The sequence below is a fragment of the Sander lucioperca genome, chromosome 2 (genome assembly GCF_008315115.2).
Source record: "Sander lucioperca isolate FBNREF2018 chromosome 2, SLUC_FBN_1.2, whole genome shotgun sequence".
Taxonomy (NCBI): Eukaryota; Metazoa; Chordata; class Actinopteri; order Perciformes; family Percidae; genus Sander; species Sander lucioperca.
In genome coordinates, this window is record NC_050174.1 from 29,612,523 (window position 1) to 29,632,031 (window position 19,509).

At 42.9% G+C, this 19,509-nt stretch overlaps 1 protein-coding gene and 1 long non-coding RNA gene across 2 annotated transcripts in view; both read left to right on the plus strand.

Moving 5' to 3' along the window:
• Positions 1-8,710: 8,710 nt before the first annotated feature.
• LOC118493970 lies at positions 8,711-9,602 on the plus strand. Its single transcript, XR_004896026.1, has 2 exons — positions 8,711-9,241; positions 9,351-9,602. It is a non-coding gene; the product is annotated as an uncharacterized LOC118493970 (long non-coding RNA).
• A 1,810-nt stretch (positions 9,603-11,412) lies between these two features.
• The window catches only part of mipol1 (mirror-image polydactyly 1), a 59,402-nt gene continuing 51,305 nt past the window's right edge, over positions 11,413-19,509 (plus strand). The window contains exons 1-4 of the mRNA XM_036008344.1: positions 11,413-11,450; positions 13,219-13,800; positions 16,539-16,662; positions 18,463-18,568. Coding sequence (XP_035864237.1) covers positions 11,413-11,450; positions 13,219-13,800; positions 16,539-16,662; positions 18,463-18,568 — 850 coding nt within the window. The remainder of the gene's footprint in view (positions 11,451-13,218; positions 13,801-16,538; positions 16,663-18,462; positions 18,569-19,509) is intronic.

Here is a 19,509-nt window from a genome sequence, read left to right on the forward strand (position 1 = left end):
TGCTCTGCGCCATACCTCGCGGTTCTACCGCAGATCATGCGTAGGTGGCTTTACTCTAGCTGGAATGCTCATACTGCCCTTTTAAAACCATGGAGTTATTAAACATATTTGACATCAATAAACTTCAGATCGGTACTTTTATATTTCAATTTTGTAAAAATTCACTTCCCATTTGCTTTTACAGTTTTTTTGTAACTAGGTCTCAGATCCCCTGTAATCACCATCATCCAGATCTGTTTATCTTTTATATAGTCAGTTCTGCAGATCAGGTCAGTTTTCAATCAGGTGCTGTGTCCAGTTATATGGAACAGTGTTTCTCACTCCTTATACATTCAGTTATGGTAGTGAATGAACGCAGTGCAAAATATATGTTATTGTAATAATTTTTGTATTTCTTTTTCTTTTTTTATCTGTAGTACCCCTTACCTTGTCTTGTTGAATTTGTATTCTTTTCTGTCCTTTAGATATTTAAAAAATATGTATGTTAATTCGTAAATTGGTGGCAAGCCTTTAATTTTAATGTTAGGTGGGTTCCTTTTACAACCCCTCAGGGTTTTTTTTTTCATCCCACCTGTTACTGCATATTTCTTCATTTTTAATTTTATATCCACAAACAAAAGACATAAAGACACTTGCCATTACTTAAATGTGCAAAAGTGCAGCAAAGCCAAAATATATTTGTTAAACCACGAAACACTAGAATAGCTAATAAAAACCCAGGATGATTATATATCACAATGTAGTAATTTTCATCATCCTGTCATCTTGAGGAATCTGATCCAGATGACACATTAGTCAATTCCGTTTTCCACAGATGATCAGACTAGTATTGATCATTTCTACATGTTATCAAAGAAATTGAATCATATTCATGTAATCCAATATATTGTTAAACCTTTATTATCCAAGCCATAACTGATTAAACTCAAATAAAATGAATGTGCGTGTGAATCAGTTTTGTTTTTTTATTTATTTTTGGGGCTTTTATGGCCTTTAATTGATAGGATAGCTTGAAGACAGGAAAGGGGAGAGAGAGGAGGGACGACATGCAGCAAAGAGCCGCAGGTTCAAACCCGGGCCGCTGCCAAGGCCTCAGCCTACATGGGGCGCACACACTACTGGGTGAGCTACAAGTCACCCCAGTTTTGTCTATTTATAAGAACACATTGAACAGAATATTCATCTTCATCAGGTGGACGTTATTCTCTCCTTCATGCATTTATGCATTTCTATCTTTAAGGTTACCTCGTAATTTCATATTTCTCAGCGAGAGACACGTGTCACTGTCAATCACTGCTGGGAGTCAGTGTTTCCTCTTTCAGCCTGTCCTTGTGCTGTATCCTTGCCCTCATAAATGACACATTCAGCATGATCTTAGTTGACATTTCAACCTGAATCCATTTCCCAGTTATATTCTGCCCTCTTGTCAGAGGGTAATTTCATCAAACATTCATAAAGACCAAAGGACATATTTCTTTCTGAGATGATTGAGAAGGACACAAAAAAACCACACCTTCCTCTGTTCATAAAATTAACCAAGTTATTCTCACCAGCACAACACCAGCTGTGATGCACAAGGACATCCCCTACCTTCGGCCTTTTTTTTTTTGAGTGATATCAGACAGCCTTGAGGCTGTATCAAGGTGAAGTGAAGAGCTTTAGTATTTGGTCTACCATCTACATCTTAGTCAATTGCCTTCGATTTCACATGCTGTCTAAAGGCATAGTGTCTAAAGGCAAGCAAGTCACATTATCTGAAATCCCTACACTCAGGAGAAGATACATGACTGGAATGCTCATATAAGCTAAATGAATGCTCCAGTAAATGGATGTCGATATGTATATGAGAATTAGAATCCCAATCTTGCCCACAGGCATACAGTACTGTATCAACACAACACAGTCCATATATGAGTCAGTGTATTATGTGCAAGGCTGTGCAAATATCCTGTAGCAAATATTTTAGCTGCCACCATAAAGTTCCATGTGAGAACTGGCAGTGCTCCATATGGTTAGATACAGTATATAGCAACGATTAAAGCTGCAGTAATCAACATATTTAAATTAACTATGAATCAAATGATCATGTAAAAATTAAGTAGAACTAAGTAGCATTTTAGCATCTTTTAGCACACTGTTTTCTCTGGCATCACCCAGAGATGCAGGTGGAGGGCTGTTAACAATCCGGGGAAGATCGCCAAGGCTCGCAGGTTTTTTTTTCTTTTTCCACTGCACATTACAGACAACCAACAGACTGTCGCACTATACTCACTTTAATTGTAAAGGCAGCTTTTATTTCTTTACCCAGGCATTTGGACTTGACTGAACAGAGTGCTGCACAAGTGTTTTAAGCTTTATATGTTAAGCTATATTTTTATATTGTGGTTTGTAATGTCAACCATTTCTACTGTAATTAACAATGTGGCACTAGTGATTCAACTACCTCTTTTTATTATGCAGACATGTCTTGTGACAGTTAAGTTTGCCTTTACCTTGACCCACAGCAGTGTTTTATGTGTGGAATTTACACTGGATTGTAAAAGGTGAACTACATTATTTAATTCATCAATTTAACCCCTAACCCTAACATAATCTTAAAAATATTGCCAGTGTTGTTTGTGGTTTATGTAGTTTTTGTAGTTAATGCCCATTTCAATGTGAAATAAAGGTCTTTCTAAAGCTACATTTGTTTTTCTGAAGAAACTATAGGAACATACACAATATTGTAGTCATACAAGAAGACATTGGTAATTTGATAGAATTTGTAATTGATTAAAAGTGTCTATTTTGGCTTTAATTAACAAAAATATGATTTCTCAAATGTTACCATATTTGAATGTTGACAAAGAAGGATCAGGGAAATGTAGTTTGTGCTTTTCTTGTGTGTCTTTATGTACTTGTCAATTTTAATCACCATGAAAACACTTCACCAAAATCCTTTTAGATTAATTTATAGACATATTTATTTTGACATACATAGTCAAGTGTTTAGTAGGTAATTGAAAATGCACTAGGTGCTGTTTAATCTGTGTAAGGTTATTGCAAATTCATTATAACAAAAGTATTATCACAAATTGTTGGTTGATTGTGGTAGATGAGAGGCAGCTGGAACCCAGACTCCCACACTCTAGACTCCACTCCTGCAATAAGAGACAGACAGAGAGAGGGAGAGAGGAGAGACAGACAGAGAGAGGGAGGGAGGAGAGACAGACAGAGGGAGGGAGGGAGGAGAGACAGACAGAGAGAGGGAGGGAGGAGAGACAGAATTTGTAAATATAGATTGTAACATGTATGTGACTCATCTTAAAACAGATTAATGTGCTGACAGAAGGTCTTCAAATAGATTAGCAGACACAACTACAGTAAGTGGAAGAAAGACCTCAGTGTAACAGCATCAGCAACAGTGGTTAATAACTCCTGCAGCATGCTTGTTAGGTACATTAACAGTCTGAAATAATATATTTAGAATTTTGAGAAAAGAATATTGAACCTGGTGCTTTATACAATACATTTGGCTGCAGAACTGAAGATTTTTCAAGATAGAACACTTATGTAACTTTACAATAATATATATATTTTTTCATGTGCGACATTTTATTGCAAAAACGGATATTCTGGCCCACTGCCCTGTCCGTCGACACGCTCCAGCGCGGCTTTGTCCGAGGTGAGGGTGACGGTGATGCTGTGTGGGTGTCTGTGCCTGTCCTTCGGGCGCCTCCGGGTAACGTTGCCCAACTCTCGGGCGGGGTACATATATTTCAGTATATTCAAGTAAAAGCATCTCCGCTTGTCCCGTGCGAATGCCCCACACTAAACTCAGATGTGAGGGGGTACTTCCTAAATCACACGCGGTCCCAAAATGATTCTAATCCCGTTCGAATAGGATTTATATGAATTTGCACTATAACGTTAGCTATATCAGGCTTTGACTTTAAGCTAACATTACCATTACATGCGCATCGATTAGCAAGAACATCACATATGGTTAAAAACAGATTACCAGCGAGACCGTTGTGCATCCCTACTGTATACGACTGTAACGTTAAATATATTAATTTTAATCCGTTTATACGGTCTGGTCTGCATAACGTTATTAGTTAGCCCGCTAGCTTGGTTAGCAAGGTGCAATCTAGCTAGCTAACTGATATTCATTGGGATGCTAACGTTGGCTAACGAAAAACGGTATTAAAACAAAATGTAACGTTACTTACCGGAAAAACTGAACTGCCGACTCCTTTGAGTGTCTTGTCGTACAACCGAACGTTGAACAAGACATTATTAGGCGACCAAGTGTCACAGTCACGAAGACGAAAGCTGGTCAACCCCCAAAGTGAAGTTTACATGCCATGGATAAGCTTTGCTAAACCTCTGTCATGATTGACAGGCCGCGAACTGTCAATCACATCATAGCCACGCCCTAAAACATCCCCCGCTTTATCGCCGATTTTAAAATCAACGAGACCATAATTCAAAAAATGAACATCATTCTGTGTTGCAGAAGACTTAAAACTAGCGATTGAGAATATAAACTCTTAATTGAAATGTTTACTGAGGTAATAAATCAAGTGAGAAGTGGGTCATTTCGCCATAGACTTCTATAGAAACGGACCTCCTTTTTGCAACCGCACGTGTCGCCCCCTGCTGGAATTCAGATAGAATGCAGGTTTAAGGCACTTCCGCATTTGCCGCATTTTGCTGAACCGGATGCGCTGTCCACTAATATATACAGTCTATGTTTCTGCCCCACACTGCACAACGGGCAGTGCAGTAACCGCCGAAAAAAGAAGAAGAAGAAGAAGAAGAAGAAGAAGAAGAAGAAGAACGTTGCACGCGCGGGAGACGTGACCGTTAACTTCTGGGGGGAGGCAAACTTACGAATCCTAAGGTTAGGATAGCGGATTGGTCAGGGGATAGGACCTGAATAAATAATGGCCAATAGTAGTGATTGGAGGGCGGGTCTTAGCGCTACCATAGTGGGATTCGTAATTTCGCTGGGGGGAGAGAAGTGTCCGTTGGTCACTGCTGCTGCACCTGTTGGCTTTTGCCCCTGCCACGCCGAAGAGGTAAGAATGAAAATCTTTTGACATTATCATAAGGTGAAATAATAACAGTTGTGGCGACGGAGTGGTCCACTGGAAGGTGGGGATTAGGTAATTAGGTGTCTGTCCAACAAGTAATTGACAAAGAAACTCCGAACTGTAACGTTATTTTTATTCAGACCGTCGAAAATGGGATGGTTGGCTACCCATAGCAACAGCTGGACCACCACCCTATGGGTAGGTTTGTCATAATTATTACATAATCGCCTGGGCCCATGAGTTCAAAACTTTTAATCATTATCCGATCAGATTTGGCAAAGTTCAAAACCAAAAAAACAGCATTAGGATAACTTTGTTATCCAATCTATGATAATAGAATAGGCTCTATGCACAGCTCCACCACTTCCTGAACTTAAGGCTGCTCTTTTATTTCCTGCCTTACATTATTGGACAAACTGATTAATCCACATGTGTCTGAGTCACAATGGTCAGACACAAGTGGATTAATCAGTTTGTCCAATAATGTAAGACAGGAAACAATGGAGCTGCCTTAAAGGGGAAATGAAACGTCCATGTTTTTGCACTGGTAGTAGCTACATATATAAAAAAAATCACCTTGCCTAAAATTTTATTTTAAAAAGTTGTTAAAACCACAGATATGACCAAATTATTTTCGTAATTTCTAGCTAGCTATCTACCTAGCAAGTCGCCATTTTGGAGTGACGTCACAGTCTACGTAACAGGGTTGGTTGGTTCTGTTGGTGAGTGAAGAGAGTGAAGCGTTCCTGGACCGTACTGAATACGCACTTGATTTTAAATGGAGGAAGACGAACTTGAAAGACCTGTTGAGTCCGTGTGTCCCATTGCGTACGCATTTGAGCCGATACGGCGTGGGAACCGAGCAGTGGTACGTCGATATGTCGAACAGCCGGTGGTGGTTTGGGGCGAAGAGCGGGTTGGCAACACTACCTGGTGTCAGTGTGGCTGTTGTACTGCGATGCCCACCGTGTCGGAGTCCATCTGCTGTCAAGAGGCTGATCTTGACCATGTATTGCGTGGTCAATCCTGCATCACTATGGCGTGCACATTTGCCATACTGTGCCGGGAGGTAGACGTGGTGGAAGTGGCAATGCTTTCCCTGAAGGAGGTCAGAGCGGAGACACTGGAGCGTCCCATCAATAGCTGGTAAGTCAAGCTAGCTTCAACCGCTGCCGAATGGTCCGATAAGGTTAACTGTATGCAGTAACGTTACAGCAAATACATTCTAATTTACATGGTGTTGACAGAGACAGGAATATGATGGCAGACATCGCGAACAATGTTTCCATGTGCAGTTTGTTTACATATAACGTTAGACGTCGTCTTTTTATCTGGTACTAATAAACTTCACTAAATTAGCTAAACACTAAGTTAGCATGAGTTAGTTCATGCTTACAGCTGTTAGCTAATAATGACTGTACCTAACGTTAGCTAGTTGTTTGCAGTCAAAACACCGTGGTGTAGACAGTTTGATGTCGGGATATTCCTACATTCAGCCAGGTTTATTGTCAATAACTTTTGACTGAGATCATCACTAACGCAGCCATATTCTGTAATCTGACAGGAATTATTCACCCTCTTGTAATTGATAGCAGATACAAATAATACATAATGTAATGTGCTAGATTACATCACCAACGTTATTCGGCAGTGCAAAACCCATAAAGACAAACTGTATTGAACAGAATTCTGTGGCCCTGTGGTGAAAACAACAATCAGCAGACCTCCCCTGGTAACTGACTGTCACTTTATTCTGAAAGCTTGTTACACAGCCAGATGCAAACAACTTTTATGAACTAAATCATGTGGAACTGCATGAATAGCTAACAGTTCTGGAGAGTAAATGTATGAATACATGTAGTTATACTAAACTACTAAAAAATGTGTACATATACATTACAAAATAAGTGTTTTATAAGGCCATGAAATGTACAAAAAAAAATATTATTTGAAACCTAACCAATACATTTCTTTTTTTTTCATCAGTCTCTTTAGGTTGACTGCATACCGGCAGTTTACCCTTTGGGCAAGAGGGCGTTTGGGGAAGAAGAACCGGATTCCGATTCCAGCCTGTGTTGTTGGCTCCATCAGGGCTGTTTTCCATCCCTGGAATATCATGGTTTTGAATATGCATATGATGAATTTTAAGTTGCATTCAAAGTTTGCCATTAAAGAGGATTTATTGTAACATTTCATCAAGTGGTTTAATGGGCATTTAAATTCTATTTAGTAGTTTTGAGAAGCCTTGAGAGCTCAGACTTGCACTAATAATGTACTTTAAATAATGGGAAATTTACAATGTAAATCCATTTAACTCATTTAGAAAAAAAATGCTCTAAATTAATTCTAATATACAGTGTAATCATGGAACAATTAAGGAAATTAACAATCAAGGAAAAAAACAGTTTTGACAAGGATAGTGTTAGTCACTTTAACATGTTAATAAATTTTGTGTTGTTCTTTCTGCTCTTTCTCAGTCAGGGTTTGTTACTCTGTTACGGGACTGTGAGGATGCGAATCTGCTCAGATGCTTGGCAACAGACACCGCTTTCTCTGGTTTTTCCACACCTTTGTGCTGGGCCAGCGTGATAACAGTCTCCGTTTTCAGCTCCTGCAGTGTTGCCCGGATGGATGTCGACTTGCACCTATTGATCACTCCTGCCACTATGTTCTTCCTGAAGGTATAATCCTTGTCCACCTTCAGTGGGGTCACCACATACTGTTGAGCAGACTTGGAGTACTGGTGTTTATGTTGCTCCTCACCTTCCTTTGTTTTAGCTGTCTTCCGGTCCACATTACTGTTGTGATCCATAGCAGCAACCCGCAGACGTGCCTCCAAACTCTCCCTCAGAAACTTCTTCCTCTTTGTGGCGTACTTCGTGTACAGGGAGTGAAGACTCTCTAGCTGTCCTGTGTGAATGCCCAGTGTGGTTTTCTCCAATTTCTTCAGGAGCTGCTTGTCAAGCACTATCTTCTGCAGGTGCTGAAAGGCAGCAGAGCTAGGGAGGAGCCATGGACGCTGACTCTCTTCCTCAGGGGTGTAGGTACGGTGCTCACACCTGGTCATTGTCTCACCAGATACCCAATGGTGCACATTGGTAATGTGATGCAGGATTGAGATCCACTTCTCTTTCAACTTAGTCACACTTCCCTCACATGTTGTGACACAAAACCAGAGGTGGTTTGTGATCATTCTGATCCACTCAAACAACTCTTCGTTGTGGCACTGCAGCAGTCGTTTTTTGACAGACTTAACAATGTGCCAGAGGTCATATTCATGCTGTATAGATTTATATTCCTGACGCATGACTTTCTGCACTGATGGGTGGCAGTCGGTTGCCAAAACAGATATGGTCACACCATATTCTCCCAACTTAGAAAGGCACCTTTCCATACCATCCACCTCAAGCCAATAACTGTTCTTCACCTCTGTGACTTGAACAGTTTCCTGTGCCACCACCAACTTCGACTTGATGTCCAGGAGTGAGTAGGTTCCATATGAGGTGTTGTGACCTGGACTGTCATATCTGGAGTCTCCTGACACGATGAGCCGCTCATCACCTAAGGCACTCAGTACAGCCTCATTGTGTACTGTCCAGGTATTGTTGACCTCTGGGATGACATATGCCTTCTGTATGTTGAACCACTGTCTTTTTGAGATGGTTTCCAGACCAATGGTGTCGCACACCTCCATGAATGGACTGCACTCATTTCCAGTGACAAATACAGCAGCAGGTACAGAAACATTGCATTCCATAATTCCTCTAACTAAAGGCTGAGAATGCCACATAAAATCATGGCCATCAATGCATTCTGTGTTGATCCTAAGCCCAAATCCACTTTTGGAGACTGCCGGTGGCCTCACCAAACATTTGCCACAGCCTTCCCAATGACACACGTGAAAGAGCTTCAACAATTCTCCTGTCGACACAATACTTTTTCGCTCTTGTGAGACATTTGTTTCCTCATCCTCAACATCACTGAAACTTTGATCCTCATCACTGATGCTTTCCTCTCTACCCAACTCAAACTTATCTTCATTGCAATTATCTTGACTCTCTTCCATTAAACTTTCTACCTCAGACTCTTCACAGCCCTCACTGCTAAGTTCCAGATCTTGCTGAGATGACAGTGCCGTAGCTGGGGAGAAGCCTTCCACAGAAGTAAAATATGAATGGTCATTTTTTATTATGTAGTTGTTAAGTATGTCATCTGTCAAAGAGCCTGTGCAAATGTACTGCTTATTGCCTCCCTCTTCTGTTTCCTTTTCAGGGGGATCGGTCTGGGTGCTGACACTGACTGTCGAGAGGATGTGGACACTGCCTATCTCCTGCTCTATCTCCTTACAGATGTCAGCTTCTGGGAAATTGCTACTGGCCACCAGACGCATGCATGTCTGCCTAACCTGTAAACACATTTACTGTTTTTAGGTACCCAACTGATATTGACAGCCTTATCATGGAATACTTTGTACTCAGATCCTGACTATTGGTTTAAAGCATATAAAAGAATCTTATACTGAAACACTGTTTCTTGTTGTTTTATTCTTACAATAACCATGTAATAATAATAATTTTTGGTTCAATGTCCATACCAGTTATGTGCTGTAATTGTTGATTAAATCAGTAAAATTACTTTTATTTGGTGTTTTATTAACATAAGAGTAAAATGTGTAACACTAGGGATGTTTGTTACGCTTCTGAGGGATGTTAAAAAAAAATATATATATATATATATATATATATATATCTCTGACTTAACTAATGTTATAGCATATTAACATTTAAAATTATACTGTCAAAGAGTATATAGTTATAGTTATGTTTATATCGTCAGTGTGTGTGTATTTATAAGGGATGTTTGTTACACTTCTGAGGGATGTTAAAAAATATATATATATTATTTTCTCACTATTGCCCATTATTTCTCCCCTGGTGAGAGATAGTTACTGTGTATTTTTATATATACACACACACTGACGATATAAATATAACTATAATATACTCTTTGACAGTATAATTTTAAATGTTAATATGCTATAACATTAGTTTAAGTCAGATGGATATTACTCATGTAGCAAGTTGCATGATTGTCCATAGATGTTACAATTAACGTTTTTTTATATATATATATATATATATATATATATATATATATATATATATATATATATATATGACATCAGCCAATCAAAAAGGCTTATTTTGTTGCGAGCCAATTCAGGGTGGTAAAACCTGGAGTCTGAAGTGAAGTGTAAGCCTGACTGCTATGGAAAGTTGGAGTCACGGTAAGAAATATTTCTTTCTCAACTGTGTTGACCTTCTCTGGCTAGTGAATCAAATTAGGATGTGAGTTTTAGGTGAATGCTTTCAGGTGTTTTTAATGGTTGTTTATTTTGAATTTCGTTGTCATTTTGGCTGTTATATTGATACATCAGATAAATCATATGCTGCTATGGAAATATTTAGGCTAGGGGGACGTGTTTTGGGTTGGGAGGGGTAACTTAAATAATAATAAATAAATACACAAATACACATACTTGAAATAACTATATACATAAATGTATAGAAATAAGTCATTATAAACTGCACAGGGTGTGATGTGCGTATAGGAGGCCCTGTTTTTGCTTTGACACAGCTCCAGCCATTACAGGGTTAAAATTTCACTGGCACATTTGGTATCTATCGACTTGTCTGCTCATTGGCTAAAAATGTAGACAGGTCTTATAGCATTTAAATCTAACTGGTCCGAGCAAATGTCGCTTGAGTACACGTGGGCTCAAATCGCGTCAGAGGAGTCTTCAGCTTTCTTATTGGTGTATCACAGGCAAACTTGCACCGATTGGCTTATACCAGATGTCTATTGAAACCTGAGATCTCAGAGAATAGAGTGACGCCCACATCAAGTTGCTAGGAGCCTTAGGAGAGAAGCGTGCAGCGATACAAATAGGCTAAGTAACAGTATAGCGATTTTCCGTTGTGATTCGGCCAGAAACGTCAAGATTGTGAGGCGAACAGCTCGTTTTGGATATAATGGCTTGGATATTCCATTTCCTTGGACTCTTGGGGATTTAAGAAAAAAAAGTTTAGGGCAAAAAATCCCCGCAGTGGCTAAAGGGACAAGGAAACAGGTATGAATGCACTACACGCCAGCTGCGCTGTTTACGCTGTATTGTTTTATTTTCTATAACTTTGTAGCAGTTGTGTAACTGCTATAAATCATCTTATGCTTTGTGTGTGGGCTTAATGGAATCATGAGCGTCTAAGCTTTCAATTGGTGTGTCGCATGGTTGTATATTTTGAAGATTTAATGCTTTAAAGTTATAAAAACGTTTATGAATGGAGGTTACAGCGACAAGCTGTACCATAGACGGTACAGTGACCCTTACGAGGTTAATAGATGTTGGTGAATATTGTTTATTTGATTTTGGTGTGGGCATCTTTGATGCTGACTTCTGTGGGTCGCTGAATGCCCTACCTGTCTCTTCCCTGTCTGGCTGGCGCGTTTTAGTGCCCTGTCCTTATGGCGGACTGATGCCTCTGTCTTGCTGTTGTCGGAGTATGTTGGGCGGTCAGTAGAGTACACATTATAGGCAGTGAAATTGAAGACAGAAGGAGCAACTTCAGGCTTTAGTCTGTTGGTCCGGCGAACAACTAGTTTACCAAACTCAAAGGTCTTCTCCTCAATGTAATCCTCCTCCAGAAAATGTTCACTGCAAACCCTAGAGCAGGGGTGGCCAACCAGTTAGGTATAAAGAGCCACAAAAAAAAACGCACCATAGCAAAAAGCCACACAACACATGCACGTCCACACTACAACAGCAACAGTGTCTTCCAGATCTAATGACAGTCATAATACATAGCAGTTTTCATTTTTTTTTCTCACTTGGATTGACTCAGTGGGAAACCTGACAGTCTTTGTTATCCACAGTCCTTTTCAGGTCTTGCTTGAACTCGGTTGTGGCCACTCGAAGCAACTCTCTCACTCATTTGTCACTAAAGGGGCTTTCAAACAGTCGGATTCAGCAGTGAAAGGGTTAACGAGGAAGGTGATCTGTGGCCGCTGTTTTTCCTCAGGTTGCAGAATCTGTCCTCAAAACTCTGCTGCATTATTTTCCATTTTAAAATAATTGGCAAATGTATTGGCAGATGCATTCAAATGTGTACTTATCTGAAATACTGTATGTTTCAGAAAAGTTAAAAACAACAATCAACCAATGACACAGCCCCCAGCCACACAGTAAGAGCCTCACAGGAGCAGGCAAAGAGCCGCATACGGCTCAAGAGCCACAGGTTCGCCACCCCTGCCCTAGAGTCAGTGCCCATCGGAGGGCTCTTTCTCTTCAGAGCCGTTAGCCAGCGCAGCAGTACAGTTTTCCGTTTCAGCGGCAGTTTATGAAAATGGACTGTTTTGTCCTTGGCTTTGACCCTGTAAAATTCGTTTTTACATCCAGGAGCAATACAATAGTGGCCTCCCTTTTGTATTCTTCTGTCCTGTGGCTCCTCAGTCTCCATCTTCCACTAAGCTAAGTTACCTGTCTTTCACTGTCTCTTCCACTAACTTAACGTTAGCTCTGTCTTTCGCTGTCTTTGTATTTCACTATCTATCTTTCACTGTCTCTTTCACTATCTCTGTCGTTCACTACCTCCATCTTTCACTGTCTCTTTCACTATCTCTGTCGTTCACTATCTCCATCTTTCACTGTCTCTTTCACTATCTCTGTCGTTCACTGCCCAGAGCCAACCAACCCCGTGAGTACGTTAGAATACTGCACAATGGCGTCGCCCTGGCCGCTAAAGATATAACAGTTTTTCTTTTTTCTTTTATATGTTTACAATTGTCATGTTTCTTATATAATTGTTGATTATAGTGGAAGTCCATCTTGTAAATCATGTAAACTTGATTGAGTGCTTCATTTCCCCTTTAAAGAGCTCCTTAGCCATCGTAGGAGTTTAGAAGAATCAAGAATGGCGATGACTCCATGTTTTACAGCAGCTTGTTTCACAGCCTAAATATGAAAACTCTCTTCTGAGTCTCAGAGTCGGTAAATCTTCCAAATTCTGCTTTGAGTGTGGCGTAATAGTTGTGGTTTGGTGCACAACTAGACGAGCCAAACTTTATTGTAAACCTAAATTAATAGGAGGGCCGGATCGAAATCTGCGAGGGGCCGTGTTCGGCCCGCGGGCCTTGGGTTTGACACCAGTAACCTGAGCTCTCTGCTTTCTTCGCAAATCATTGATTCTGTTTTTATTTTCTCAGCTAATCCCAGAGTCAACGTGGAGCTGCGACAGCGTCTGCCCCCACCGGCAACACAGCAACCCAGCAACTCAACCCAGCAACCCAGCAACTCAACCCAGCAACTCAGCAACTCAACCCAGCAACCCAGCAACTCAACCCAGCAACCCAGCAACTCAACCCAGCAACCCAGCAACTTAACCCAGCAACCCAGCAACTCAACACAGCAACCCAGCAACTCAACCCAGCAACCCAGCAACTTAACCCAGCAACCCAGCAACTCAACACAGCAACCCAGCAACTCAATCCAGCAACCCAGCAACTCAATCCAGCAACCCAGCAACTCAACACAGCAACTCAGCAACTCAAAACAGCAACCGCCCTGTGCAGGGCGGATGGATGTGGATGCTTCCCCCAGCCGAAGCCCCTCTCCCTGGGCAGAGGTGTGCGGAGACGCCCCTGATGTTTCTGGGAGTCAGCTGGTCAGGTGAGCTATCAGCTGGTCAGGTGAGCTATCAGCTGGTCAGGTGAGCTATCAGCTGGTCAGGTGAGCTATCAGCTGGTCAGGTGAGATAGAAGAGAGAGAACCAATCAGAGATCATCTCCCATTCCCTTTAAAAGCCAGGCGCGTTTGGACCTTGGAGCATTGCTATTATGATGGAGGATTTACACCCTAATATTTTTATTTGTAATCTTCTGCATGTGTGTGTGTGTGTGTGTGTGTGTGTGTGCTGCTGTGCGTCCCTGTGTGTGTGTGTGTGTGTGTTGCTGTGCGTCCCTGTGTGTGTAACAAGCATAGTGTGTGTGCGCTGTGCACGAGCCTAGGAGCATTTTACTAATGCTCTGTTAAAATAACAATGAAATGCTGCGTTATTGACTTTAGACCAGGTTTTTGTTGGTCAATGGAGCCATCACTTCCTGCTGCCTCAAGATAGCAATACTCCCAGAATGCACCTGAACACACCTCCCTGTAACCAGAATGCTCCTGAACACACCTCCCTGTAAGACCGATGGGAGCAGGTGCATTTCTTATTAAAACAACGTGGGTGCTGGACGGAAACTGACAACTGTGTTGGTCTTAAACTAGCAGAGACACTTGTGTCGGGCTTTGTGCCGCGCCCGGTGAAAGATTGGGCCCGTAGTGTGTTTGCTCTTGTTGGGGATTAGGAAAGTACAGATTCAGTGATTGGTTTCTCAGTGGATGACAATGAGAAGTGGGTGACCTGGGCACGGACCCCTGCTGCGTTCAGGGACCCCGGCAAATATGGAATCAGAGTTCTTCAAGGTGACATGTAGGTGTGAACTACAACGTCTGTAGTTTTTAGACCTCCGGCCATCTTTTCTCATAGAGACTTTTAGGCTTTTACAGTTGCATGGCGGCCACGTTGTCTTTGTTTGAAAAGGGCGCTCAGGCCGTATGTCTCAAAACAGCTACACACAGAGCCGATTATCGGCCGTCTGACCGTCTGGCGAGGTCGGTGACTCGAGTCTGGTCGGTGTGTTCGTGCCGTCGTCCGTTGGAGGAGCCGTCGGCCTTCATCAGGGCCGACCTGACATGTTCAGTCAGAGACAGGACAGTCGGAGACAGGGCAGTCGGAGACAGGGCAGTCAGAGACAGGACAGTTAGAGACAGGACAGTTAGAGACAGGACAGTCAGAGACAGGACAGTCGGAGATAGGACAGTCGGAGATAGGCCGTCTGGTCGGTGTGTAACTCGGTGTGTAACGGGCGTCTGGTCGGTGTGTGACGGCCGTCTGGTCGGTGTGTGACGGCCGTCTGGTCGGTGTGTGACGGCCTTCTGAGGTCACATGATCTGAGATCTATGTTTAAAATATAGTGTTTAACCACACTGAGTAGGAATATTTATAAAGACTGATGATGTCTCAGAGACCAGGGCGCTCTCTGAGACTTCTGTCCTAAGGTTTTATTGTTTTTAATGTAAAATGCATCAGAGATTAATAATAATAATAATAATGTCACTGAGACTTTTAAATCTGATATTTTTAGAGAAGATTATTGCTTTTTCATGAAAACTTCTTCCCGTTGTGTAATTTGTGTGTTTTTCTGCTTCTTTTGTCTCGTTTCCATCACGCTGTGACCTATTAGACTCAGATTGGATTTGATGGGTGGAAGAGAGAGGAGGACAGGAATAGAAAGATAGTAAAAGAGAGGGAAGTTGATTAGAAGCTGATATTATAAGTCAGAAACAGTCAATTACAGCAGAGTCAGACTTATTTACCCGCTTTATTACGCTGCCTGACCTTTAAGGTGATATGAGAGAATTACAGCAGTCGCTGCTTATTAAAGTCTCTGCTCCGCTCGTCTGGTAATGTGAGGTTAAAACGCCTGACCGGCTACACTCAGGTGACTCTCTAATGAAACACGGAGTGATGTCACAGGAGTCCTGACCAATCACAGCCTGGCTGACCGCCGGCCGACCCGCTGCTGATGTGTTTGTGTTCAGATAAAGTACCAGCATGCATTTCATCATTATTCTAAGTGTCTGACAACATTATGGAAAGGATCCCTACAGAGATAGACCTTTTAGTTAAAGAGTAAGATCCTTTTAGTTTAACATGGAACAGCCCCGAAATCACCATCACCAAACCCACCAGACTCCATGTAAATAATCAGGACTTTTAGCGTGTATAGAGCCAGCATATTTCCACCAGACTCCATGTAAATAATCAGGACTTTTATCATGGTAAAACACACTTCATTCAAAGTGGACAGAAACTACATCAAACTATCAAAAGCCGTCTTGGTTCATCTTTCCACTGTTCCAACAATCAACACTCTGGTTTGGTTGAAATAAACCCTTAATTCACCCATTTACATGTGGAAATTTGCTGGCTCTATGCACGCTAAAAGTCCTGATTATTTACATGGAGTCTGGTGGAAATATGCTGGCTCTATACACGCTAAAAGTCCTGATTATTTACATGGAGTCTGGTGGAGATATGCTGGCTCTATACACGCTAAAAGTACTGATTATTTACATGGAGTCTGGTGGAAATATGCTGGCTCTATACACGCTAAAAGTACTGATTATTTACATGGAGTCTGGTGGAGATATGCTGGCTCTATACACGCTAAAAGTACAGATTATTTACATGGAGTCTGGTGGGTTTGGTGATGGTGATTTCGGGGCTGTTTCATGTAAAACAAAGGGTGTACTTTATGTACTTTGTTACTGTTGCTTTAAGTGAAAATTGTCTCCTGCAGCTCTCATCAGGAAGTCGTGTTTGGACCAATCACAGCGTCCGGTCGAGTTGAGACTTTTGATCAAGACAAAAACGTCTCGTTTTTACTGAAGGAGCTCGACACTCTGAGAGAGACCAACAAGAAGGTACACACACACACACACACACACACACACACACACACACACACACACACACACACACACACACACACAGAGACACACACACACACACACACACACACACACACACACACACACACACACAGACACACACACACACACACACACACACACACACACACACACACACACACAGAGACACACACACACACACACACACACACACACACACACACACACACACACACACACACACACACACACACACACACACACACACACACACACACACAGAGACACACACACACACACACACAGACACACACACACACACAGAGACACACAGAGAGACACACACACACACACACACACACACAGAGACACACACACACACACACACAGACACAGACACACCACACACACACACACACACACACACACACACACACACACACACAGAGACACACGCACACACACACACACACACACACACACACACACACACACACACAGAGACACACACACACACACACACACAGAGACACACACACACACACACACACACACACACACACAGAGACACACTCACACACACACACACACACACACACACACACACACAGAGACACACACACACACACACACACACACACACACACAGAGACACATGCACACACACACACACACACACACACACACACACACACACACACACACACAGAGACACACACACACACACCACACACACACACACACACACACACACACACACACACACACATAGACACACACACACATACACACACACACACACACACACACACACACACACACACACACACACACACAGAGACACACACACACACACACACACACACACACACACACACCACACACACACACAGAGACACACACACACATACACACACACACACACACACACACACACACACACACACACGAGACACACACACACACACACACACACACACACACAGAGACACACACACACACACACACACACACACACACACACACAGAGACACATGCACACACACACACACACACACACACACACACACACACACACACACAGAGACACACACACACACACACACACACACACACACACACACAAACACACACGCATACACGCACACAGACGCACACACACACACACACACAGAGACACACACACACACACACACACACACACACAGAGACACACACACACACACACACACACACACACACACACACACACACACACACACACACAGAGACACACACAGAGACACATGCACACACACACACACACACACACACACACACACACACACACACACACACACACAGAGACACACACACACACACACACACACACACACACACACACACACACACACGTTCTCAAAATATTCCAACTTTTATTTTCTTAAAGTGCTCATTTTCAGGTTCATAATTGTATTTTGAGGTTGTACCAGAACAGGTTTACATGGTTTCATATTTTAGTTGTACTGCTCATTGCTGCAGCTCCTCTTTTCACCCTGTGTTCAGGTCTCTGTTTTAGCTACAGAGTGAGACCTCTCACTGCTGGAACATCTTTGTTGGCAGTCGCACATGCTCAGTAGCTAGGTAAGATCACATGATCAGTAGCTAGGTAAGATCACATGATCAGTAGCTAGGTAAGATCACATGATCAGTAGCTAGGTAAGATCACATGATCAGTAGCTAGGTAAGATCACATGATCAGTAGCTAGGTAAGGACTACTAGCCAGTCAGAAGCGGAGGCCATCTTTATATCCAGTGTGTTTGTTGTTCCAGCTGCAGGAGGAACTGGTCCAGAAGGAGACGGAGCTGCAGAGGAGAGAGGTGGAGGAGGAGCTGGGGGGGGAGAGGAGGGAGGCCCAGCACTGGGAGAGGTCTGAAGGTGAGGGGGGGGCAGATGGGCTGATCCATCAGATGTGATGTCTTCCTGTCTCTCTGTCTCTCTGTCTCCCTGTCTCCCTGTCACCCTGTCTCCCTGTCTCTCTGTCACCCTGTCTCCCTGTCTCATTGTCTCCTTGTCTCCCTGTCTCTCTGTCACCCTGTCTCCCTGTCTCCCTGTCACCCTGTCTCCCTGTCTCCCTGTCACCCTGTCTCCCTGTCTCCCTGTCACCCTGTCTCATTGTCTCCTTGTCTCCCTGTCTCCCTGTCTCCCTGTCTCTCTGTCTACCTGTCTCCCTGTCTTATTGTCTCCCTGTCTCTCTGTCTCTCTGTCACCCTGTCTCCCTGTCTCATTGTCTCCCTGTCTCATTGTCTCCCTGTCTCCCTGTCTCCCTGTCTCCCTGTCTACCTGTCTTTCTGTCTCCCTGTCTCCCTGTCTCCTTGTCTCCCTGTCTCATTGTCACCCTGTCACCCTGTCTCCCTGTCTCTCTGTCTCTCTGTCTCCCTGTCTCTCTGTCTACCTGTCTCTCTGTCTCCCTGTCTCCCTGTCTACCTGTCTCTCTGTCTTATTGTCTCCCTGTCTACCTGTCCCTCTGTCACCCTGTCTCCCTGTCTCCCTGTCTCTCTGTCACCCTGTCTCCCTGTCTCCCTGTCTCATTGTCTCCTTGTCTCCCTGTCTCTCTGTCACCCTGTCTCCCTGTCTCCCTGTCTCTCTTTCTACCTGTCTCTCTGTCACCCTGTCTCATTGTCTCCCTGTCTCCCTGTCTCTCTGTCTACCTGTCTCCCTGTCTCCCTGTCTCTCTGTCTACCTGTCTACCTGTCTCCCTGTCTTATTGTCTCCCTGTCTCTCTGTCTCTCTGTCGCTCTGTCTCTCTGTCACCCTGTCTCCCTGTCTCCCTGTCTCCCTGTCTCCCTGTCTACCTGTCTTTCTGTCTACCTGTCTCC